We start from the raw sequence: 27,568 nt of genomic DNA, 5'->3' as shown, positions 1-27,568 counted from the left end.
TCAATGGGTAGGTGTAAGACCAGGCACTACACCCTAACAGCTAACCCACTGTCCTGGACAGACAGCCCAGATAGCTGAGGTGTGTGTGTCCAGGACAGCGTGCTTGAACCTTAGTTGGATATAAACACGAAAATAAGTTAAAGAAAGAAAGAAAGTGCCCGAATCTGGATTACAACCGTTTTTTTCATATTAGCATTAATTACTGCCAAACAGCTATATAGTGCAAAAGAACCGCCACGCATTTTACATGGATTACAACTAATATTGTGGGTAGAATGATAAAAATTCATGGTAAAAAGTGCTCGTTTTGCTCGAATGTCTTTATTGTGTTTGCCCGAATTTGAGGATTTGTTCCTGGACTGGAGAGGGCCGGGGGGGGGGGGGGGGGGGGGGTATCTGCCCGAGGACTGTGAGCAGAAAACCGCGCGCGCGCGTGTGTGTGTATGTGTGTGTGTCTAGACTGTGATGAACAAAGTTTTTAAGGCATCGGGTCATGCTCTCCCAGAAAGTACATTTGAAAAGAAAATCGCTTGGAGCAGAGTGGTTCGACCTCAACCCTCTCTCTGTATACACGTCTACATCTTTGTCTCAAAGGTAAATGCACAATGTTAAAAATTAGTCCATGGGCCAGAGGCGAAATTGGTATTACCTGGGCGGGAAAAGTCTCATGGTGTTTTTTAAATAGCTCTGTGCCTGTAGTTAATAAATCAATATGATAGAATTTTCTAAGGAGTAGCTTTCTGTGGATATCACCCCATAAATATAGTGAGGCGAAGACAAATTCTTGTACAATATTTGGTGGTAGGGATAACAAAATGTATCATAACTGTGCAAACAATGAACATAGCCATACAAATTACCACTCAACATGTTTGTATTAATTTAATAAACCCTGTTACAAACTGATATATGACATAAACAAATTCGTTTAACAATTAGGTCGTCAAAAGGACATGAACTTTTGATTATTTAAAAAATCGGACACCTTGGCATTAATGGTATTATTGTTTTAAGTATGAGAACATAATTCAATTAAACTACCCAGAATGTAAATGATAGACACCCTGTGAGTAATTAAAGGGGGTCATTGTTAAATTGTTTTGAAAGAAATGTGGTTTTACAACAAACGCTAGAAAGTTATATTTACAAAACTAACATCAATTTGTGAAAAACCCATAATTACTTTGCAGGCAGCCAGCAGATTTGTACACACTACCAGTAAAACGTTGAAAATATTTGACCATTTCCTTAGTTTTGAAATTTTAAAGATGATCACTCGTTCAAGATACGTTATGGTGGCCATCTTTGATTTCCAAGATGGTCGCCATGCAAACATTTATTAGTACCAATACCTCAGGCCCCATGCCACATATGCTTGCAGTTTTACGTTTAGTCTAACTTAAAGTTCTGAGGGTAATCAATGCAGTTATACCATTCAAAATATCACGAGGTGGATATTTGTTTATCAAAGGAATGACAATATTGACAACTTATTGAGGAACAACGCTGCAATGTCTATTGTGAATCTTACCATCGTTTTGCTTTTGTATCATTCTGCTCTCATTGAAAAGTGGAACATCTTTGTCCATTGCCCACGATACATTATGGTGGCCATCTTGGATGTACAAGATGGTCGACACACAAAAGCTATTAGTACAAAAACGATGGTAAGACTCAGAATTGATGTTGCACCGTTTTTCCTGAATAATTCGATTGTATATATATTTCGTTACTTTTATAAACAAAAATCCATCTTTTGATATTGTAATTGATACACTTGCATTCGTTAACTCAAAACTCTAAGTTAGATCACCAACCAAGCCAGTCTAGGTGGCGAAAGGTTTGTGATAGTGGTACTATTAATTTTTGTATGGCAGCCATGACTCAATCTCTTTAATGACTGATATAGATACAATTGTAGAATAAGTTGTCCTCGTTTCATTGTTTTTCGGGCAATATCCACCAAAAAGCAACTTCTTATAAACGTATATCATACTAATGCATTAACTACATGCATAGGGCTATTTAAAAAAAAACAAAAAAACTTCAGAATTTGCCCGTCCAATTTTAGAGTCTATGGACTAAATACTATGGGCAAAATCAACTCAGATGGCTTACCAATGAAAATTACAAATCGTTTTAATTCTTTCCCAATTGCTGTTAGTGAATGTGTAAACCACAGCATATGTTACAATAAACAATAGTTCTATAGTGGATGACGAATGAACTACTCTTCAGGAAATGAACTGCATAGTGATCCAATGACATGGTGTTGAGGATACGCATTCACCCGGCACGTGCCTCCGAAATTCGAAACATCCAGTGTTTAGCAAATGAATATAATTAAATGCATTTAATAGGCATGCGATTGATCAGCTTAATATCAGCTTAAATTACTACCCACCACACCCCCTTCCCAAACCGCCAGTTTCACTGCCTCGTTGAGACCCCTGCTCGAGGTTAAGCTGAATCTGCCACTGATATTCTTACCCGCAACTAGACTTTTAGCTTAGCTTAGTAACTGGTTTAACGTGTCCATATACCACTAGGGTTTTGAACACGCCTATCCCGAATCCGGCCTCCGATAGGATCGGGGGTCTGACTCGGGACAGGGATAACCTAACAAATAGGGTCAATTTTGAAATTTTGAATATTAACGCCAAAAGTATAAAAAGGAGAAGACTGGGGTTAATAAGTTTTTGCTGCGCCCTTTAAGAAAAATATTAACATTCCTTACCTATATAAATTATTAATATAATATAATTTCGGCGCAAATTTAGATGGGCTGGTCTAAAATTAATAATAATTATTAACCAATATTCATTAAGCCCATAGGAGGTTAAGAGGAAAGGGGCTGCCAATCATATTTTAAACGTTGGTGTGACCAGGTGAGAGTCGGGAGGGAGGGGAGGCCGGCCCTACACAAAACCTAAGGCCGAACCGCCTACGCCTGTAGCCCCAAAGAATGCCCTAACTCCCGGCATCTCATCACCCCCACCCCCCACCGTGTCCAACAGCAATTCAGTCCAATCCTGGCAGCCTACTAGTTGTTTAGGAAGTTATTATAACTTCCTAAACCGGCGTCACTTGAAGAGTGACGCCAAAGGGTTATAATAGATTTTTAGTCTATCTTGGAAAACATATAGTTACATTTGCGGGTGAAAGGTCGGGTGAATAAGTAGGTTAAGTGTTGTTTCCAGTTGCTGCAAAATCAACAATTTAGCAGAGTGAGCCGACGCATTGTCGAGCAGCAGCATATCCTCTCTATAGCCTTCTATGGCATTAACATTGTACTTTTAATCATAAGCGTACGAGACAGGGCCAGGGGAAGGAGGCAGTTGTCCACCTAGTGCTGGAGCAAAACTTCAAATTCGGGCAAAAATTAATTGAGATATTCAGGCAAAATGCGCTAACCTGAGACAGTTTTACAATGTATTTCCATCATTCTACCCTCACAAATTAGTTGCAATTCATGTTGAAATGATTAGCGATTCCTTTGCAATAACGAGTAGTGATCTGTTTGCAACACTATATAGCTGTTTGGTAGTAATTCTAATGTGAATAAATGTTGTTAACCAAATTCGGGCATTTTCGTTTAATTCGGGCAAAAACCAGCCTGCTCCTCCCCCCCCCCCCCCCCCACCCCTAAAGAAATGGGAACCCGTACGCCTATGCTTTTGATAGCACGTTCAACATATAATTTAGATAATTTGTATAGCAAGTTCCATTTATTATGGTGATTTTCTGAAGGTAATTGAAAATCTCTTCGGAATTTTAATAATTTAAGGACATACGTTTCTAAATAAATAAATAATAACCGTTTAAATTTCTTTGGAATTTAACATATTATCAACAAAGAAAGCATGGATACATTTGTTAAATATAATACTGTATTTATTATATTATATTGCATAATAATTATATACACATCACATACACTTGTACCAGAAAGCAAAGCAAAACAATTTCACATTCGATCATGTAACATACGATTACGTAGTAACCAACGATCGCAAATGTGTACAACGAAACAAGTACTACTATAACGGACCAATGATCAATGTCTGTTAATAGAGTATTTTACAGTAATGGAAACGGACACGTTTTCATTACAAAATAAATACAAAGTTAAATAACAACACATATTAAACAAAACACAAACGAATAAATAAACAATTGTTAATTACCTATACGTTTATTTCAATGTCTAAGCCACGTCGTAAATAGCAATAATAATAATTTAAAATTATTATTATTGACACTTACGACGTGGCTTAGACATTGAAACATAGAAAAGAACAAAAAATCAAATCCAAAACAATAATTGTTCAATGACATACTTAATTCTTTAAGTACATATTCATTCAAAGTTTAAAAAATATTAAACACATTCGTATTAAAAAAAAATTGACTGATAACACTTTTATTTCACTGATACTGTAAGATATATCACTAAATGTTATATAATATATATATATATATATATATATATATATATATATATATATATATATATATATATATATATATATATATTCCTTCTGAGCACATCATTTTTTAATTTATTTTGGTGCTTACATAGCATGCTGTCCTGGGTACACAGTTCTGCTCCAATCTAATTAAAATTAGCTCTACTGGTTAATTAATATTACCTATGGAACTAACAGCACCCCGTTGGAGCTCATGTCCAGTTGACCTTTCGTTCGACCAATCAAAACCGTACTTACAAAATCATACCGGTGAGTTGAAAAGAATTTGAAAACATTCGGGATTATGCCGAGGGTATACGAAATGATTCGGGTGAATTACGAAGTATGACGGAAACTAATTTCAATATAAAATTCGTTTCAAGACGAAACAAACCCGTGATGACATAGCCATAAAATCTGTTTATACTAGTATACAATCCAGAATTTTTACTGTACTTTTCCCCCTGTTTTTTAATGTTTAAATACACCAACAAGTTCGCCTATTGTATAAATAGTCTCGCCCGATAATTTTAGAATTTGTATGCTTCCGAATAACGCTATAAAAGGCAAAGTGTAATTGGTCGATATTTAAATTGTTATTTATAGATGAAATGTCACCTGGACATGAGAATCCACGCAATGCTGTTAGATCTACTGGTAGACCAGTAGAGCTATTTTTAATCAGACTGAGTTCTGCTCATAAGCGTACAAGATTGGGGGGAAGGGGGAAGGGCGGTTATCTTCAATGCGGGGAAAAAAAGATAGATATTCGGGCAAAATTAGTTTGCCTGAAACGGTTTAACCATGCATTATCATCATTCTACTCAGTATTAGTTGCAATCCATGTTAAAATGCGTAGTAATTCGTTTGCAACCCAATATAACCATTTGTCAGTAATGTTAATATGAACAAATGTTGTTATCCAGATTCGGTCATTTTCGGTTAATTCGGGGAAAACTCAGCCTGCCCGCTACACAAATGGGAGTCCGTAGGCATATGCTTCTGCTATTTAGTTTGTCCACGACAGTATATGAATGGTTAGTTAGCTGCTAGTGGTTAGTAGCAGGGGAGCTGGTGGAGGGTATCACCACTCTTCCAACTGAGATCGGCGTCGGCTGTTGAATGTCAAACATTTGATCGTTCTGTCACACAGTCTTCAGAAGACACCTGCTACATTTTGCCATTAGCAGCAAGGAATCTTTTATATGCACTTTCCCACAGACAGGACAGCACTAACCACAGCCTTCGATATACAGTCGTGCGGCAGTGGCTGGGTCAATATTAAAATGATAGAAAAACTAAATGTAAAATGTCCAAGAATGCACTTTAGAGAAAGTGCGATTAAAATGATTAAAATGCCTGCAATCCATCCAAGAAGTTCGAATTCGTTTGTGACGATTTGATATAGTTAGTTATAATTCTTGAGCGCACATAGTTTCCACAGTGCATATAGTACCTGCCTCAATATAAGCATTAATTTGCAACAACGTAATTAAGAAAAGCACAATAATTGCTCATTGCACGTTTATTTGCATGGACGTTATTCTGAAAGCTTTCCATTTAACCAATACGTGCGTTGAATACCCTTTCCCTGAAATGAAAATAGAAATGTGTTATAAAACATCTGTATAAAACATTTGGAAAAAACAAAAAAACATCAACAAAATGTAAAAATGTAGGCCTGTATAAAATGCAATACTCAAAAACAGAATGCAGTGTAGGACATCAGTTTTCTGATGGTTTATAACGCCAAACGTTCTTTACCTTTCCCGGACTGCATGCAACTACAGGTATCTACTATATGTATGTTGATTACAAATTACCTGGGCCCCGTTCCACGAAGCGATCTTAGCACTAAGATCACCTTAGTGCATAAGGTAGCTATGCACTTAGTACTTAGTACTTAGCACTTAAGGTGATCTTAGGGCTAAGATCGTTTTGTGGAACGTGGCCCAGGGCCGCATTTAAAGTATTAGGCCTACAGTGGGTAGTACCTCCGCCTGCTATCGATCCCGGTCGGGCTGCTGGTGGTCTCTTGCACCTGCCAGTGCATGCGGCTCCTTCTCCATCCACCCTAACCTTTGCTGTCCTGGACGGAGGAGCCGGTCGAGGCCGGCACCTGTGCCCATGACAGGCGTGCGCTAAAACAGCTTGCTCTGAATGTGCACGTTAATCCCTAATTGTATTTTGAAAATGATCCTTTCTTATTTTAAACGTGTACTCTTTTTGGTTTAGCTGAGAAAGACGCTATATATTACTGGGACCCCCCCCCCCCCCCGATTCTGTTTCTACTGCCCCCCCCCCCCAACTCAGTTATTTTAGACCTTACTAAAAGGCTATATTACCTTGATCTCCATCTCTCCCCTCAGTTCCATGTCAAACCCTCCTTGAAACGACAACGACAGATGGGTGGCCTCGCTTATATGGATCCGTAGTGCTGTTGAACATAATAGACAGTTGTAAGGGTGGAGTATACACCGGAGGCTGTCAAACCAGACCCGGCCATGTTCAAAAGTCATGATTGTCAGAAAAACAAGTTTAACTTTAAAAGAATCTATTATTTTCCACACATTATATTGCTTTGCATCACTCCAATTACAAGTATGCTACCTACAACGGTTACAATTTTAAACGGAAACAGACATTCTCAGAATACATGTATTGCTTTACATTTTGAGATCACTGTTAAACGGGGCTCGAATTAGCGACCATTTAGTCGCAACTGCGACCATAATTTGAGGTCTGTGCCTAAATAGATTGCTTTTAGTAGCATTGTGCTATCTAAACTTTGGTGATTATTCTATTATCTTGTTTATCGAAACTGATGGAGTTCAGTCGGTTAAATTTGATACAAGTAATATATAATTTTAATTTTAATTCAACCGTGCACGTGAAAACAAGATAACTGGCTTCTAAACAGTACGTTATACACATGCAACAGAACAGCATAATCAGTAGATTGCCATAAATAACTGTTATTTAAAAAAATTCTTAATCAACGTTTTGCTCCTAAAATAAATATATTCCTCATATTTTGTGTTTTAGTTTAATTTAGCCTAGCTAAAAATATTAACTTCGAGTCCCTCTTAAAGGGACATTCCCGAGTTTGATGCATTGTTAGATGTTTCCGACTAATAAAATATGTCTACGATTAAACTTACATATTAAATATATTTTCTTGTTTAGAATATCAGTGTCTTTATATTCAATGTGTTTCCGGCCCTCTTAATATTTGTAAGAAGCCAAAAATAGTTTGTCTTCAAATAATTTCGTACGTACGAAAAAAATATTTTTTAGGAAATAAAATGAAATTTAACCTAGTACAAATATTAGAACGATCAGAAACACGTTTAATATACAGCCACTAATATTTAATGCAGAAAAAATATATTTGATATGTATTTACAGTCGTCAAAAAGCCTGTTAGTTGATGACATCTTAAACATTGCAGCAAAGTCAGGAATGTCCCTTTAAGCAATTTATTACCCCAGCGGTCATTCATAACGGGGATATATTTTTCATATTTTCGCAGGGGGACATATTCTGCAACGGATAATAACACTTGTTATTACACGTGCGCTTCGTATGATTATTATTAACTCAGTTATGTTGAACTACGTGGATAATAAAGTGGTTTACGTCGTTTCTATATACATGTACGTGTATGTACGTCACATACGTTGTTTTCGCTTCCTATTTATTGCACGAGTTTATTTTGCGAAAGAATTGCGCAAAATAAACGAGTGCAATACATAGTAAGTGAAAATAACGTATGTGACGTTCTGTATTTATTACATAGCTTCTTTTATTTTTAACAAAAACGGTTTTTAATTTAATGTCATACTACTCTTTCTTAAATCTGTTAATCAATCCTCCTTTCATGGATTTACCTGACGTTAAGAATCATACACTGCGGCAATCTTGTGTAATGTTTCAAATACGATGTGACATAATTTGTAAATCAAACATGACACAGTGGCGGATTCAGAAAATCCATTTGGGGGGGGGGGGGGGGGGGCAATGACATGAGGCGGAATTAAAATTAAAATTAATAAATAATAAAATTATAACTGTCGCAAAATTTAGGGGTGCTCGGGCCCCTGCCTCCCCTCTAGATCCGCCTCTGTGACGTCAATAATAAAAAGGAGCTAACGCCAGTAAAAAAAATAAAAAGGGAATTCCCCATTTACAAGTTCCAGTTTAGATCGCACATATGTGTGATACAAGATAAATTTATCAGACGGTTTGAAAATGTCTTTGTAACTATAGTAAGCTTGAATAGGTATGTAATAAAGACTTTTAGAAACAAAATAGCTGGGGTAATAAATAGAATAACCAACTCGGTACCAGTTATTAAATTTATGTCCCCCGTGAAATAATTTTCACTTGTTACTCGCTAAAGCTAAGCTCAAGACAAGTGGACATTATTTCACTTCCGTGCATAAATTTGATAATAACTGGTAACTCGTTTATTATCCTCTATACATGCCCCACTCCAGGCAGAACATAATTTCTTATTATCTCCTTGATGTGTAACTGTACATGGTGAAGCTATTGACAAAATTGTAGAACAGTATTTTGAGGTACTGGGTGAAAAAGTCCGTAAAACTGTATGTTCGACAGTCAGACAGATAAACAGACAGACAGACAGACAGACAGACAGATCAGTCGTTAGCCTGGTCTATTATATATTTGTTCATTTTAGAAGTACTTACGTTCTCCGTTGGACTCCATACGAGACGCCATGTTTACCGTATCACCAAACAGACAATACCTGGGCATGGTAAGGCCGACCACTCCTGAAAATAGCAAAATAAAACATGGTATGAAAAGAACGCAGATGGAAGGAATGTGTTCTCAATGACATCTCAATACATTTTTGAAACCACATATTTCTGTATGAATGAATGAATGAATGTTTAACGACACCCCAGCACAAAAATACACATCGGCTATTGGGTGTCACAAATGGTAAGTATATGAAAATATAATATTTTTGTATAGTCTTAACAAATACGATCGCTAGTAAAACCTTAGAATCCTCGATTCTAGTTTAGATGAAATAGCCTACACAGCCGGAGTACTAAAGTGTGCGCCCAAGAAAGCGTGCTTGGACTTTAATTGGCTATAACGAATTAAATTAAAATGAAATAATCGTGTACGTTTCCAACGGAAATTTTAAAAGTGTTGATATGTAATTTGATAAATTTTAGGTTTAGTTTCGTTTTTGTGTTTTTGTTTTTTATTTTTGGTTGTTGCTTTTTGTTTTGTTTGTTAGTTTTCTGTTGGTTTTTGTTTTGTTTTGGGTTTTTTGTTGTTGTTTTTTTTAGGAAATAATCGACCCCGTCGATGGGCCGATTGGTCTATTCCTCGTTCCAGCCATTGTTTCACAACTGGTGTAACAAAGGTCTTAGTATGTACTATCATGTCTGTGGGATAGTGCACATAAAAGATATCTTGCTGCTAATCGAAAAAGTAGCCCATAGCATGGCGGTAGTGGGTTTCCTCTCTCATTATCTCTGTGGTCCGATCGTAAATAAAAATGTGTTGGGTGTGAAATAAAAATCGATAGAAAAAAAATTATCAATTAGAAAAGAAATGTAGGCTATATAACAAGACGCCTCTTTGCAACAATAATTCGGAGATTATATTTTGATTTCCTTTGTTCTTAAATGTATATTTTATGTTATTTACAATTGTTGCCGTTCGTCTGGAGGCACACTGTGCATTCTGTACATCACCTTTTAGTCTGATTAGTTTGACTTGCAGACTTTGATTTTCATTAACCGGTGGTCTGCTTGAAAACACACAAAACAAACCCACAACGAAAAACCACATAATGAAAAACCAACAACCCACATAACCCATACGACTCACACACACACACGCACGCACGCACGCATATATGCACACATGCACAAAAAAGAAACAACCAAAAACCAAAACAAATACCTAATTTTAACTTGAAAGGAAATACTTGTTAATGAAATGTTAGTGCAAATGTGTTCGCCCTATGAACTAAATTGATCAAATGTTAAAATAAAGTAATCCCCTTCGTGTTTGGGTGACATTTGAAGTGTTGGTCTTAACAGTAGTGATTAAAATAGTGTAAGATGCACTATATCTGGCGTCAAAGTCATCACCAAAAGTAATCCACAAATAATACCAAACGCGTGTTATTAACTTCACATACAAGACTAAAAACGACACCAGGTTCATCTAGAATTAAAGAATATATTAATCTAAATCTTTATCCCCCTTCAAAATTCGAATAATAATTAAAAAAACCTTTATGCCACTAAGTAAACGTAAATATTTGGCCTTATGTGGATTAACACTATGGCATATGGAATCGATGAACATTTTATTTAAATACTTGCAGGGGGTGGGACGTGGCCCAGTGTAAAGCACACGACTGATGCACGGTCGGCCTAGGATCGATCCTCGTCGGTGGGCCAATGAGTTATTTCTCGTTGAACCAACCAGTGCTGCACAACTGGTATAACAAAGACCGTGGTATGTACTATCCTGTCTATGCACATATAATAAGATTATTTGCTGCTAATAAAAAAGTAGCTCATGAATTGGTGACAGCGAGTTTCCTTTTTGAAGAATTAAGTTAGTAAAAATACCATGTCGCTGACCTATTATTTATCAAGTATCACGTGATACACACGTAATAAGTGTAAGTATTATATATTATGATATCATGGTGCATAAAAGAGTTTGAACAAGGTCTTATTTCCAGGGAGAAAGTTGAAGGTAATACAAAAACGAAGAAGTTGTTTTGTTTAACGACACCACTAGAGGACACTGAATCATTAATCACCGGCTATTAGATGTAAAACATCAACAGATGAAACCCGCTACATTTTTCTTAATGCATCAATGATAGCACATACCACGGCCTTTGATAGTCTTGGTGCACTGGCTGGAACAAGAAGTAGCCCAATAGGCCCACCGACGGGGTTCGATCCCAGACCGACCAAGCATCAAGCGAACTCTTTACCAATGGGCTACGCCCCGACCCGATAATACAAATCGCAAACTGGTCTAATTTTTGCTGTATGTCTTTATATACTATTAAACCGTAGATGCATATACGCTCAAAGACATTTCTTCAGTTGCAAAAGATTCATTTATTAACTTAAAATTATTTTCATGCTTGTATCCAATTAAGGTTCAAGCATAATGTTATGGACACATCAATTCAGTCGTTATAACGCGCCTTGGGTATGGCCCGGTACCAGGACGCGAACCCCTAACCTCTTAGCCTTACGTGCTTCAGGTTAACCATTGCACCACCGAGGCCGGTAGCTACAAAAGAAGCCTTCATAACTCTACTGTCGATTGCAGACATTACGTATGCACATGTAGCCAAGCGCCGCAGTCCATCAGTGGCGGATCGAAGGGGGCCCCGGGCTTCCCTAAATTTTGCAACACTTATATACACACACACACACACATATATATGTATGTATAGTAAAGACTGAAACATGTAAAAGGATAATTATTTCTTTAAATTGTTTTTTAAAAATACATATATACTGTACACTTGTTTTCTTTTATCATTTATATATGTATATATATATATATATATATATATATATATATTATATATATATATATATATATATATATATAATATATACACATACATACACACACGTAGAATCTCACTGGCTCGAACGCCCAACGGTCGAACCTACCGGTATTCTCGAACCAAGAACAATGTCCCGATTTTTTCTCTCTATTAAATCCTTTTATTTTGGTGCTGATTGGTCGAATACCCCAGGGGACGGACTGAAGCTTTCTCTCGAACCAGTTTATTGGTCCGAACTGTAGAATTAAACATATTTAGCTCGAACGACTAAGTCTATCCGAAGAAATATAAAAAATTATTTATATACGAAATTTTTATCGACCCTTTCACATCAGTCACAAAGTAAGTTATTATAAATTCGGAAGTGGAACGAATTAATCCTACATCATATGCCGGCTTATCATGTTGTTTATTTAGCACCTATCGGTAATTATCTTTCGAGTACAGATAATTGTACAACGATAATCGTTAGCTGAATGAAGCTTGCATGTAATACCAATCAATTGGTAAGCCTAGGCAGGCCTCGCCGATTTACTTTAATCATTTTAATCGCTACTCTACGCATGAGCGTCGGCATATTTTGTTTTTGACTTGAAATACAGGAGAGATCAATGTAATGTAGTGATTGCAACAATAACAGGTAAAGGGCCTCCGCCTGTGCTTCATGCACTTTCATTTTTTCTCCCAACGTTGTCAATATGTCACAAAAGATTCAACAACAGCATAATAAAGAACAATTTTTTTAAATTAATAAATATTTATAAATACAGACTACCAGTGTGTTTGTTATATATCATTCATCAATCTCCACTTTCCAATTCTTAACATTTCCATTATGGTGGAAGTGGTGGATGGGACGGCCTAGGGAAATGAATTAAAAATAGGGCAGACCTTCACGTCTACTCTCCTCCGACATAAATACCAGATTAACCAGACATATTTTATTGTCAGTATTCTACTTTTTACGTAATCATTTGTAGAAACCCTTTTTAACCCTTTGTATAAACACTTTTTAACTTCCTTGTAAATAAAGTTTATTTAACCATTAATTAGTATTTTTATCTAATCATTTGTATAAACATTTTTAATTTTAAATTATTATTATTATTATTATTTTTTTTTTTTTGTTTTTGTTACTAACACTCTCCCCACCACTCTCGTTGTGAGCACAGTTTCTGGCCCTGGTCAGAAATCGTACTCGCAACGAGCGTGCTTGAACATTAAATGATATAAGCACGTTAATTCCCGACATCTGACGCTGACAGTCATTTGTGGGCATACATACATACATACATACATACGTGTTTGTTATTTGTTTCATCCGACATTTGACGGTAATTTCCTTACTCATGAGTCAGTCGGACCATCTCGCCCAAGCCAGTTTTACGGAAATATGCGAGGTGTTCCGATTGGTTTTTGTGTTACAAAGCACCCGACAACGGCCTAATGCATGGTTCGAACTACCCGATGGGTCGAACAGACTTTGATGCACCGATAGTGTTCGAGCCAATGAGATTCTAATAGATATAGATATAGATATAGATATAGATATAGACATATATATATATATATATATATATAGATAGATAGATAGATAGAATCCTTTCGAGAACATTCGTGCCCTTCAGCCACACAACACCCACCCGCAATGGATTTTTTGGATCCGCCACTGGCGATTTGATCACTCGAAAAGATCCAAACTCCCCACGATGTAGAGTAGTACGCTGACTTGAGCCCTTTTAAGAACTTTGAAGTCCAAATTGAAGAATTTTGCAAAGTGTCCATTTCCTGATACTATGCTGCACCCCGCCTACGCCATAATCCATCTCCGGCATAGTGTACCACATTGTCAATTTGCATAACACAAATCTCCATATATTGTATATGTTTTGAAACAATTCGTTGTGAGATTAACCTTATCTTAACGGCCACTCACATGTTGTCCTCTCTATAAAACTCCCGTTATTTTAATTCACGGTAGTATTTAATATATAATCAACGAAATTAATTATAGATCAGTAGATATTTTTCGGCATTTTTCTTTATATACACGAAAATCCTACCGCGTGCACGATTTTTTCGTGCATCACAGAACGCATGCTTACAAAACTTTTTAGTCTAGACTAAAATCTGTATTGATCTTACATGCATGCTTCTGTCCCGAGTCAGACCCCCGATCCTATTCAAGGCCTGACTCGGGATAGGCGTGTTCGAAACCCTAGTGGTATATGGACACGTTAAACCACTTAATAATAATAACACGCATGCTCAGACTTCATGAGAGTTGAGTACAACTAAATTATTTATAAGCATGGGGCCTGGTCATAATGTACTCAAACAAAGTTTAGAAATTGTTTGTGATCAAAACTTGCTAACATAATATTATAGCATCAGCAAATATTTACCAAAAACATCAAATTCCCTTAATTAATTTTGTTGAGAATGTTCTAAACAATATTGGTCACATTAGATCATAGTCTACCTGCTGCGCACAATCCAGTATGTAGTCCAATACGCAGTTTAAGCTGCACATTCGGCAAGTGCGGAACTCTGAAGTCAGAAACGGCTGTGAGCAAGTCTAGCGCCATGTTGGCTATTTCCGACACGTGGCGGTTGCCGTTTCTCACGGGGAGGCCGCTGACGACCATGTAGGCGTCGCCTATCGTCTCCACCTTGTAGACGTCGTGTTTGGCGATGGTCGAGTCGAAGTTGGTGTAGAGGTAGTTGAGGAGGTCCACCACCTGGATGGGCGTGCTCTGCGACGACAGCGACGTGAAGCCGACGATATCGGAGAAGTAGATGGACACAGAGCTGTAGATTTCCGGAACCACCTGCTCGCCGCGTCGAAGTTTGTTAGCGACCTGTCTGTGGAAATGAAGGACATGATTGCATTCATTTTGTTATAACTTGATTTTCGTGCTTACTTCCATATAAGGTTCAAGTACGTTATATCCAGGGCTACGCTCAGCCAGCCCGAGCACAAAAACGTCCCTAGTCTGGTGTATGCGCTTCACGTTAAACCAAATGGCCACGTCGGGAACCAATCAAATAGTTCGCGATCGTTAGCGAAACGTTCGCTGACTGAACTTGGGTCAGGATGTCTGTCCAGGATAAGGTGTAGATGGCTAATAACTGCCCTAAGTTCACCCAGAAAACTTCGCTAATTATCGCGAACTATTTGATTGGTTCCCGTTGTACATTTAGTTTACCGTGAAGCGCATAAACCAGATTAGCGGATGTTTTTCTACTCGGTCTGGCTGAACTCAGACATGGTGTTACTGGTTGGTTAGACAAAAGTCGATATGGTGGTCTTACCTCTCTTCATCGATCGAGCTGTGCAATAATTCGTTTTGAGTGGGAGTCTATACTGGAATGCAAACTCAGTTTGCCAACCTACAAGTCTTAGGCCTACGTCACAGGAAATGGTCTAAATTCACATGGTTTTGTTTTTGTTTCTGATTTTTATTTGTTTGTTTGCTTTCATCTTCTTAACAAATCAACAAACAATAACAAACAAACAAAAAAAGTATACGAAGAAACAAACAAACAACAAAAACAACATAATACAAATTTAAGGTCACTTGTAAATACGTATACTCGCGGTAAAACGGTATCAAATCAACTGCAAAGTTCAAAAGAATACCGGCTCACTCTAGCCAATCTCAAACGGTTCCAGCAAGGAGCAACCTTTCGATCAAATCAATCCATTATCTTTGATTTGATGAACCATTCTAAATTATGCGTCAAAATTACCTTCAAGAAATTACGCAACATTTTCTATCTGGCTTTAATCATACGGGACGTTTGCAAATTCAATAGCACCGAAACCAACCCCCGCCCACTACCGACCCTGGCCGGGCTGCTTGTGCTCCCTTGCACATGCCAGAGCGGGCGACCCCTCTATTACCCCCCCCCCCCCAAACCTTTACCTCTCCTGGACGGAGGAGCCAGCGAAAGTAGATACCTGCGCTCATGACAGGCGCGTGCTACAACAGCTTGTTCTGAATGGGCACGTTAAAACCTATGACCTGTACTGACCTGACCTGACCTGACCTGAATGTAAAGTTTGAGGTCTAAATGGTTTGACACATCAACATTTAGCAAATCATAACATGTTCACCAATGACCAATAAATATATATTTTTTGAAAAAGATTAAGTTTTCTTCTTCATTAACGTCAAACATATTTATAGTCTACCTAGCCTAAATTCCACAGAAACCTATTCCCGTGATGTATAACAATAGCATATTCATAATGGTGAGTGCAATCGAACAGCTGACTAGCCATGGGTTCCATATTATCGGATCCTATCGCATGCATTTAACCTTACGCTCACAATTTAGCTTAGCGAGGCGTGATCGCCTGGCAAAATTGTTCTGTAATCTAGGCCGACATTTGGCCACTCGTTTTTCGACAAAGTTTGCTAACTACTTTGACTGGTTCGTAAAGTAGTCATACAGATTAATCTGTTCTAACCAGTGCACCACAATTGGTCAACGGCCGTGGTATTTGCTTTCCTGTCTGTGAGAAAGTGCATAAAAAGATGCCTTGCTGCTTTAGGAAAAATGTAGCGGGTTTCCTCTGATGACTACGAGACATAATTACCAAATGTTTGACATCCAATAGCCGATGATTAATTAATAAATGTGCTCTAGTGGTGTCGTTAAACAAAACAAATTATAGGTAAACGCTATTGTAGCAAGCGCTCGCTACAGACGGAGAGTTCGTAGCATGAGTCCCGATGTAGCCAGATTGATTAACGTGAAACGCTCATCTCTGAGATACAGTGGTGAATTCTTCGACTGGTTTCCGACGAGGTATTTCGGTTTCAAGTGAAGCGCAATCACCGTACCAATGTAGCTAGCGGACGGTTTCCTACTTTCCTTTGCCGAAACAAACTAGACTAAATATATGGCCTCAGATTTGTCAGCGCAAGTAGTCTGCTGTTTGACTGTGATTATTCCATGGCAGACAGCTATGAAGTGGCAATTATTTGACTGAAATTGACAGGGGAGAGCATGTAATTTGTAAACATGTGTAACTTGTTGACATTGAAGTCTTGTTTGTGGTAATTCCGGCCCATGCAAAAGTAGTGTTTTTTTCTGTAAAATGAGTGTACTCCGGCCAGATTTAGAGGGTGTGTTTATTTAAACCAATATCCTGGGAGAAAGAGCTGGACAACGGGGATTGTTCTTTTCAGGGTATGTGTCCCCCAGGCAGGCAAAGGTACACACAAAAATCCCCGGGCCGGCCGATATTATTAAAACTGTTATAGCCACTAAGGCTATATGGAAACATATAGCGAAATTAATTGTGGTCTGTGGCCATATCCGTGCGTTATGATGTCATACTCACAGGGGTAGCATGTTGTAGAGCAGTTTGTCTGACTTCTTCTTCTCCTCGATCAGTTCCGCCGTCCTCGACTCCACTATCTCCTCCAGGTTGTTGGCGTAACGTTCCAGCATGCCGATCATGTTGTCCACGATGTTGATCTTCCTACAAAACAAAAGGTTGTTTTTCATGTTCAGGCTCGAAAATGTAGTAGTAACTTCAACAGTAGCAGTAGTAGTAGCAACAGTAGTAATAGCAATAGTAGCAGTAATGGTAGTAGTAGCAGCAGTAGAAGCAGCAGCAGCAGTTAGAAGCAGCAGCAGCAGTAACAGTAGTAGTAGTTGTAGTAGTAGTAGTAGTAGTAGTAGTAGTAGTAGTAGTAGTAGTAGTAATAGTAATAGTAATAGTAATAGTAATAGTAGTAGTAGTAGTAGTAGTAGTAGTAGTAGAAGAAGACGAAGAAGCAGCAGCCGCAGCAGCAACAGCAACAGCAGTAGTAGTAGTTGTGTTTTGGTTTTGACCAGCCAATTGAACTTAAACCCAGATGCGCATTGCTGTCAATGTTCGGCCATTGCGTAAACATGCGACGTCTGTAACGTGAGGAACGTATCAGGCCCTTGGGTATGCTACAATAGTGGAGCAACACGGCCAATTGTTGCCCAAATACTCGAATGACTCAAAATGTGGATTATCGGCTGTGACGGTACATGCTCTTAATTTCTTTTCGCCTGTGGCGATATTAATTGTTTTAGAGGGTCGTGTGTACTTGTTACGTAATACTTCTGCGCGACGGTCCTCGATCGGTACGCCTAATACACACCCTTAGACAGGTGCGGAGGCCATGTGGCGAGTAGTTACGTAATACCTCTGCGAGTGCGGTTTTTACAACCGTGATTTGGCGACGATGGCGTCAGTAAGTCTGACGATCGGAGAGAAATAATACCGCTTGGTCGCGGTGGAAATACCAGATGATAGGGGGAGGTACCGCCTTGTACCCCCAGGCGAATTTCTGATTTTATAATAAATAGCTAGTTTTTTAGAGTTATGAGGGGAACCAAAAAGGAAAGCTTCCAGAGGGGAACGGTCGTTGTCCAACTGAACGATCTATATTAGTTCAGACGGGACTTTGGTAATTATATTATTTCTGCTCTGTTGTATAACCTTGATGTGATTGATGTGACTTTTAATATTTTAATACTGTATTATACCAATATTCTTTAGACAGTGTCTTCGGTCATCTGATGAAGTAAATCGTAGACTTACTGTTCTATATTTATACAAGTATTTGGTAATATAAAGCTTAGCCAGTCATCCTAGAAGACCTAGGTAAACTGTAGGTTATTGTCTTTATTGTGATAGGTACCAGTATTAATTCTGTGTTACAAGGTTACTGAACGAGTAGTAAGGGTTAATTAAAAATTAACTAGTTAGGAATAGAGCTGTAATTCCTTTATTAATTAAGTTCCCCTGGAAGCGTTCTCAATTATCACACGTGTGGGTGTTGTGTCACGGTGAAGTGATTCGCATATTGTGTAAACTAGACACCTAGAGATTAACTAAATAAGTGATCAGTTCTGGGTTGTTATTATTGTTGTTATTAATTAACTACTGCGGCAGTACATTTGTCAGCGTAGGTTAATACAGATTCCAAAGTGTATTGTGTTTTTGTTGTGTTTTCTAGTGAACTAAACGTGCTATAATACTATATGCTTATATAAGATCTTATCTCTGATCATACCTAGACGAGCCAACGCGGGTAAATACCGCCCGTTACAGAGAGATCTAATAGATATACAGTTAGGAGAGATATTTTGATAATCGTGTTTTATTCAGTTACGGGAATTATAGAATCCCCGTGACATCGGCCTTTTTCATGCCACTCCAGTTCACTCATCAGAATCTACACTTTGAGTAAAAACCAGTCCAATCAGCAGCTCAGATAGCCATCACCTCCAAGTGCACATCCTGCATGCACATCAACTCCACACGCGCCGGCCTTACGTCACTCTCCCACTGACGCTGATACACATTGCCAGACGCTACTGGTGTGAACAAGGTGGACAATGGGAGGGTGAGGTGCACGTCGCTGGGCCAGAGTGATGGTTTTGGACGAATCCAAATACACTTTAGAATTTCACGAGCGGCGTGACTATGTTTGGCGACGTCCCATTGAGCGTTATGTCGATGTTAATATTCAAGTCATGACCGTTTTGGAGGGGGTGGGGGTAGGGTGGAGGTCAGTTATGGTTTGGGGTGCGATCTGTGACTGCCAGAATCCTCTAAAATCAGACTGTACACTTAATAAGGAGAATGCCTCGCCGGATCCGTGCATGTTTGGCAAATCGCTGAGGTTTTACCCGTTACTAACACCTGAAGCAAAAACTCACTCTCTCATCCCTTGGCATCAATTTGTGTTTCATCTGGCAATGAGCTACCCAGACAAGAACATTTCACGCCAATCTATTGTCTAATAGACCCTGATGATTTTGTAATAATTCCTATTAAAATATATATAATGGACAATCTCCATTATATAATGCTATATTTGAATACTCTCTACCTATTTGAACAGTATATTACAGCTATCAGAAATAGTGTATTGAAAATAGACGTATCCATTCCTACTTTTAAAAATGCGAGTCGTCTGGTACAGGTAATCACTACATTTCCTGCACTGAACGACTTTAACAAATAGAGAAAAACCCCGACCATATATCAGATATTGATTTTAGTATGCATAACAAGCACTTTAATTAGTGTTTACCCACAGACACAGTTATCGTACACACATTAACAGAATTAATGTTTGAGTCGGACAAGGATGTCATCTTACGTGGAAGTAATGTCTGATGAAACCAAGTGGGGTTTTTTTTTAGACGAAATTGCACAGGTTTTCGGTGAATATGGCATGAAAATTATTTCACTGAATACGATTAAACGATATAGGTAGAAATATTATGATTCTAGGAATCGACTGACATAAGTTTTGTGGTGTAAATGTCATGGTTTATATTAGTAGTTTTTAGCGAGTGTGTGTGTGTGTCTGATCGATCTTCGTTTCCAACCCTCTCTCTATATACATGAACAACGGCTATACAGCATTGCGCGCATCGGTGTTCCATCGACTGGTACTAATCATACACCTATAACCGCAGACCTACAAACGCCCGTGGTTTTGAGGACGTTCCTAAGTTGTGTGCTGTTGTAACTTGTTTCTAACGAATACAATACATATTAAATTTATTTTTATCTCTAGAATATCAGTGTTAGTTCTATTCGACGTATTTCACACACACACACACACACGACACACGACACACACACACACACACGACACACACACACGACACACGACATACACACACACGACACACGACACACACACACGACACACACACACACACACACACACACACAAGACACACACACACACACACACACACACACACACACACACACACGACACACACACACGACACACGACACACACACACACACACACACACACACACACACATGACACACACACACACACACACACGACACACACACACGATACACGACACACACACAAGTATAATAATCAAATCCAAATAAACCCCCTTAAAACCAACACATGACACAAACCGGCCTCGGTGGCGCAGTGGTGAAGCCATCGGACTACAGGCTGGTAGGTACAGGGTTTGCAGCCCGGTACCGGTGTCACATATAATTTGCACTCCCCTGAATTTGCACTCCCCAGTCAATATTATACGTAGAATAAGCACTCCCCAGTGCATATTATACATGTAATATACACTCCCCCAGTCTATATTATATGTATAATATGCACTCCCTCTGGATAATATGCACTCCCCTGTTACACGTAGACTACAATACGTTTTTAATAACTCAAACATTATATTTCTTAGTGTTTTGATGGTTGTATGGCCAGTGCACATTGTAAAAGTTGGTATAATTCTGAGTGGTGAATCTAGACGAGTGTGTTGGATATATGAATCAGGGGCGGATCCGTCCTTGAAACTTTGCAAAATAAAAATAATAACTCATCATATGTGGTGATTGGATGGTCATCATCATCTTGAGGCAGTGGGGGGAGAGAGGAAGTCCGGAAAACAAATTTCCGTATCCCCTAAGTTCAAGGGTCATAATTCGGTCAAAATGTGTAAATCGTCATGAATGGTATATGATAAAGTTATATACACAATTTCAGCTCAACATCTCGATGCAATATGAATCTTTTTTCCGGAAAACTATATGTGGGACAGACGGTCGGACAGACAGACAGACAGAAGGACGGAGGTGAAACCTATAGTCCCCTAATAATGAATGTAGATTTTATTCATTGAATAGCATTTAAATTATTGTCAATCCAAAGTTATTTTACGAGGGGAGTGCAAATAATTCAAGAGGAGTGCGTATTATACATATAATAGTAACTGGGGGAGTGCAAATTATACGTATAATAATGACTGGGGAGTGCAAATTAAATGCTACACCGGCTCCAACCCAGAGCGAGTTCTTGAAAGCTCAATGGGTAGGTAGGTGTAAGACCGTTACATCCTGTTCTCTCTCACTAACCTCTAACCAAATAACAACTAAACCACTGTCCTGGACAGATATCCCAGATAGCTGAAGTGTGTACCCAGGACAGCGTGCTTGAACCTTAATTGGATATAAAATAATTTGAAAGAAAGATGAAAGAAACATGACACAATTCTAACCGTACCTGCCATTATTGAGCCGTATCAAGGCGTGTCTAACAAATGACGCTGACGGTCGCTCGATCGGATCGTCGGCCCAGCACTGGTGAATCAACGCTATCGCGTTTTGAGGGTAGTCCGCCGTCTGAAATATCTTTTCTCCCACGGTGTCTGGGCGACACGGCGGTTTTTCTCGTTCTAGAACTCTGTGTACGATTTCTGCAAAACAGAGTAAATAAACCTATAAAGATTTATCCATTATACTGAATGGTTTTATTTTGAAACTGGTACCAAAAGGAAGGAAATGTTTTATTTAACGACGCACTCAACACATTTTATTTACGTTTATATGGCGTCAGACATATGGTTAAGGACCACGCAGATATTGAGATAAGAAACCCGCTGTCGCCACTACATGGGCTACTCTTTTCGATTAGCAGCAAGAACTTTTTTATATGCGCCATCCCACGGACAGGATAGTACATACCACGGCCTTTGTTACACCAGTTGTGGAGCACTGGCTGGAACGAGAAATAGCCAAATGGGTCCACCGGCGGGGATCCTAGAGCGACCGCGCATCAAGCGAACGCTTTACCACTGGGCTACATCCCGCCCACTGGTATCAATAGAGACAGTCATAATTCGGTGTAACTAGATATATATTAATGATTCTATTATAATTTTAGTAAGATTATGAGCATTTTAGTTTAGGATGCACCACGATTGGTATATCAAATGCCGTGGTATGTGCTATCTTGTCTGTGGGATAGTGCATATAAAATATCCCTTGCTACTAATGGAAACATTTAATGGGTTTCATCTCTAAGACTATGTAAAAATTACCAAATGTTTGACATCCAATAGCCGATGATTAATAAACCAATATGCTCTAGTGGTGTCGTTAAACAATTTTTCACTCTCTTTTTCTCTCTCTCCCTCCTCCCCCCACCTCTCTCTCTCATATTTTCTATATTCGCAATTTATATACTGAGCTGCGCTTCAGAGAAAGTAAATAATTCAAGATACAATTCTTCTGTTCGAGTTTTCATTCCTAAGTTAAGTCAAATAAAAGTCTGTTGTACCTTTTGGCACCTCGGTGCCAGTGTCGTATGGCTGTGTTCTTTGTAAGGTCTCGTAAAAGATCACTCCCAGCGCATAGATGTCGCCTTTCTGGGAATCCAGAGGAGTAACAGAAAAGCCCTTAAACTGAGCCTCGATCATTTCTGGTGGAGTCCAAAATAAATCTGTTGATATAAATTGACATGTCACAGTCAGACGTTGCATAGGGAATTAGAACTAAGACAATTTGTATTTCAATTGTATTGCAGTGAAGATGGTGACAGTTTACGTGTGAATACAAATGCAAGGACATGGGCGCAGCATCACTTTTGGAATATAACTCAAAGCGCGTGAGGTTAGTGAGCACTCTTAAGTCTTACAGAGACTGGATGCGGCGTGTTCGTGCGGTCCCGCTAAAAACTATTAAATTGAAATACATTAGTTTTAATGAGAGCGTCTAGACTAGATGCGTGCGATGCGTGAATCTGCAAAACGCATGCGGCCAGCCACAATGGAACACTCGTATATGATGTATATGCCAAAACGTAAGCGGCAGATGCAACAGTCTGACCGCACGCACGCGCCGCGTCCAATCTATATGAGTCTTTACAGTGGTAAATAATCAACTACTGCAGCTGGTACAGCAACGGCCTAGGTGTGCACTGCCCTGTCTACGGAAAAGTGCAAATATAATAACACTCACAGTTATGTTCTTTTGATTAACTTTAGAACTTACCATAATATTGTGTTGGATACAAATATGAAGTGTTATGAAACGCTCTCTCTCTCTCTCTCTCTCTCTCTCTCTCTCTCTCTCTCTCTCTCTCTCTCTCTCTCTCTCTCTCTCTCTCTCTCTCTCTCTCTCTCTCTCTCTCTCACTTTCTCTCTCTATTTCTCTGTCTCTCTATTTCTCTCTCTATTTCTCTCTCTATTTCTGTCTCATCTTTCTCTTTAACTCTAGATTACTCTTTCTCTCTCTTTAACACACACACACAAATACACACACTTTCGATCTTTCTTTCAGTTTGTTAGATACTAAATTTCCGTAATTAAAATTCTCTAAGATGTCGTTAAGCCAATGTTAATTTTTCACCTTGGTATGTCTGATGTTCTGACTCTTTCGACTGCATAGTCTTCCTGATTTTCTTCATACCAAAGTCTGTGACCTTGAGTACCCAGCGGTTGTCAACCACGCAGTTGCTGCTCTTCAGGTTGCCATGGAACTTCAGCGGTGAGGAATGAATGTAATGGATACCCTTTAAAAGAACAAAATATGAAGTTAAAAAAAAACCCTACTTTTTTATGCAATATGTGTCTGATACTCACGATTATTTTCATTCTGTTTTACTTTATATAGCTTTAAAGAAGGGGGCGGGACGTACCCTAGTGGTAAAGCTTGTCTAGTGAGCGGTCGGTTTAGGATCAATCCCCGGGACGTACCCTAGTGGTAAAGCTTGTCTAGTGAGCGGTCGGTTTAGGATCAATCCCCGGGACGTACCCTAGTGGTAAAGCTTGTCTAATGAGCGGTCGGTTTAGGATCAATCCCCGGGACGTACCCTAGTGGTAAAGCTTGTCTAGTGAGCGGTCGGTTTAGGATCAATCCCCGGGACGTACCCTAGTGGTAAAGCTTGTCTAGTGAGCGGTCGGTTTAGGATCAATCCCCGGGACGTACCCTAGTGGTAAAGCTTGTCTAGTGAACGGTCGGTTTAGGATCAATCCCCGGGACGTACCCTAGTGGTAAAGCTTGTCTAATGAGCGGTCGGTTTAGGATCAATCCCCGGGACGTACCCTAGTGGTAAAGCTTGTCTAATGAGCGGTCGGTTTAGGATCAATCCCCGGGACGTACCCTAGTGGTAAAGCTTGTCTAATGAGCGGTCTGTTTAGGATCAATCCCCGGGACGTACCCTAGTGGTAAAGCTTGTCTAATGAGCGGTCAGTTTAGGATCAATCCCCGGGACGTACCCTAGTGGTAAAGCTTGTCTAATGAGCGGTCTGTTTAGGATCAATCCCCGGGACGTACCCTAGTGGTAAAGCTTGTTTAATGAGCGGTCGGTTTAGGATCAATCCCCGGGACGTACCCTAGTGGTAAAGCTTGTCTAATGAGCGGTCGGTTTAGGATCAATCCCCGGGACGTACCCTAGTGGTAAAGCTTGTCTAATGAGCGGTCGGTTTGGGCTATTTCTCGTTCCAGCCAGTGCACCACAACTGGTATATCAAAGGTATGTGCTATCCTGTCTGGGACGGTGCATAGAAAAGATTCCTTGCTACTAATGGGGAGATGTATCGAATTTTCGCTGTAGAAACTATATGTAAAAATTAAGACTATATGTCAAAATTACAAAATTTTCACATACAATTTACTTTGATGATGTCGTTAAAATGTTTTTGAAAATTTTTAACAATTTATAAGGAAACAATTCTCCATAACGTATTTATCTAAGATATTTAGCTTTTTCATTAGATTTTCTAAACTAGTCTCTTTACTGTGCTATTCTGTTCACTTGCACATTATGTACAATGTGTTGTTTGGTGGAATATAAATCGGTAACAATATTGAAATCTGGCAACTAAAACTGGTGACGTCCACTCATGAAAATAAACATAGTCCCCTATTTCGATTTTTAAAAATCTTTCTAGGGTTGTTTTTTAATATACCTTTTTTTTTTTGTCTGGGGACATGCGTGTAATATGAGTGTTGTATAGATATATAATTTGAAAAACTAAATAAACTAAGTTGCTTTCTTTTGGGATTTATTTTCATAAGTTTTTACAACCAAAACGTATGACTTTGAATATAATAATTTCTGGTTGTTAGACCCCGATAAGATATTTATCAAATGCAGACCAGCTCGTGCTTCCCCACTTACACCTATATCTTTAATCAAAATAGAAATCCATTACGATATTAATGTAGAGGAAAAACAAATGAAAAAGGCTTACATTTGCTACACATTATATTAACAAAACCTTACATTACAAGATGCCAACTACAAAACACCAACTGGTCTTGGTCTATCGAATTCTGATTTAAGTTATACAAAATGCGAGACAATATTTCATCAGAATTGCTGATTAAATTAAATACGGTAATCATCAAACTTCAGAAGATGTTTCGCATTATATATATAGCAAACAATATGCGTAAATGTACCATCAGTGTCTGAAAGAAATCTATTGATTGCCGTATAAATACACTTAATGATTAAATATCATGATTTAATGCATCAACGATGGTCAAACATATAGTTGAAAGGTAATTTCATAATGCTGCTACTACGCAGTATTAGATGAGAGGAAATGATTTTGTTTTTAAATGTCTTTATAGACAATGGGTAATAATGAAAGTTCTTTTTTTTTTTTTTTTTTTTTTTTTTTTTCTTTTTTTTTTTTTTTGGGGGGGGGGGTTCTAAGCAGCTAATTATCAGATCAAGAAGTTTTTAAAGACATAATGAATCAATATGCGTCTTCATTTCATGTTTCTAGATTTCTGTATTTCTGTATGTATTTTTAAAAGTTTATTATCTTCTCTTTTTAAAAAAAGAAAAAGAAATTAATACGTTTTAAGTTTGTTTTTGTTTTAAAATACCGCTAGAGCACATTGATTTATTAAATATCATGGGCTATTGGATTTCAGACATTTAGTAATTGCGAGGAAACCGTTATAACATGTTTTCATTAACAGAAAGGGATCTTTCATATGCATTTTCCCCACAGACTGGACAGTACCACGACATTAAATATATTAGTCGTGTAACAGTGGTTGGGATAATAAACGAGTTACCAAGTATTATAATTTTTACTTGTCTCGAGCTTTGTTATTTTTAACAACGCACGTCCGTCTGAGAATGGTTATGGAGTAGAGTTCTAGTCTATTTTAAAGGGTATTTCACCTTTTTAACGTCAACTACTTTTGTTTTATCTATTATAACTTTACCCAAATGTGTTACAATGTTACAAGTTTGCAGATTAACTAAACTTTGTGTCTATTTTCACAGTCTGAAACTAGGATCTGCGTCTTTAAATAAAGCATTCGTCCTCTCTTATGTTTTTTAGTAAGTACCGGCAATCGTAATGCATCAAATGTGTTATTGTCTTTGTTGCCTTTTTTTTCTTCTATTTTGAGGATGGGTGGGGGTGTTTAGGTATAGGGATTGTCTTTTTTTATTATTTATTTATTTATTTATATTAAATGTTTTGTCTAATTTTTAATAACTTTGTTTTTCTAAATTATAAAAATTATATATTTACATTGGCAGCATCAGTCATCATACTGAGGTTAAACATCCAGTCGAGTTTAATGTCGTGGTTCTCAATGATATCCTGAAAAATAAACACAATACTAATAATTCTACAGAAATTATCAAATTCGATAAAGGGGCAAGAGGTGGTGTGGCGGAGCGGG

The 27,568-nt window shown here is 38.4% G+C and overlaps 1 protein-coding gene across 2 annotated transcripts in view; it reads right to left on the bottom strand.

Annotated features, from left to right (window-relative positions):
• Positions 1-5,034: 5,034 nt before the first annotated feature.
• LOC121382651 (atrial natriuretic peptide receptor 1-like) overlaps positions 5,035-27,568 on the bottom strand; it is a 34,921-nt gene continuing 12,387 nt past the window's right edge. For both annotated transcript variants that reach the window (XM_041512186.1, XM_041512193.1), the window contains 9 exons: positions 27,415-27,486; positions 24,260-24,422; positions 23,190-23,351; positions 22,134-22,326; positions 17,429-17,569; positions 14,555-14,937; positions 9,185-9,268; positions 6,815-6,906; positions 5,035-6,060 (listed from right to left, as the gene is read on the bottom strand). In XM_041512186.1, the coding sequence (XP_041368120.1) occupies positions 6,010-6,060; positions 6,815-6,906; positions 9,185-9,268; positions 14,555-14,937; positions 17,429-17,569; positions 22,134-22,326; positions 23,190-23,351; positions 24,260-24,422; positions 27,415-27,486 (1,341 nt within the window). In that variant the 3' untranslated portion in view covers positions 5,035-6,009. The remainder of the gene's footprint in view (positions 6,061-6,814; positions 6,907-9,184; positions 9,269-14,554; positions 14,938-17,428; positions 17,570-22,133; positions 22,327-23,189; positions 23,352-24,259; positions 24,423-27,414; positions 27,487-27,568) is intronic.

The sequence above is a fragment of the Gigantopelta aegis genome, chromosome 2 (genome assembly GCF_016097555.1).
Source record: "Gigantopelta aegis isolate Gae_Host chromosome 2, Gae_host_genome, whole genome shotgun sequence".
NCBI classification, from domain to species: domain Eukaryota; kingdom Metazoa; phylum Mollusca; class Gastropoda; order Neomphalida; family Peltospiridae; genus Gigantopelta; species Gigantopelta aegis.
This window is presented reverse-complemented; position numbering and strand designations above follow the sequence as displayed.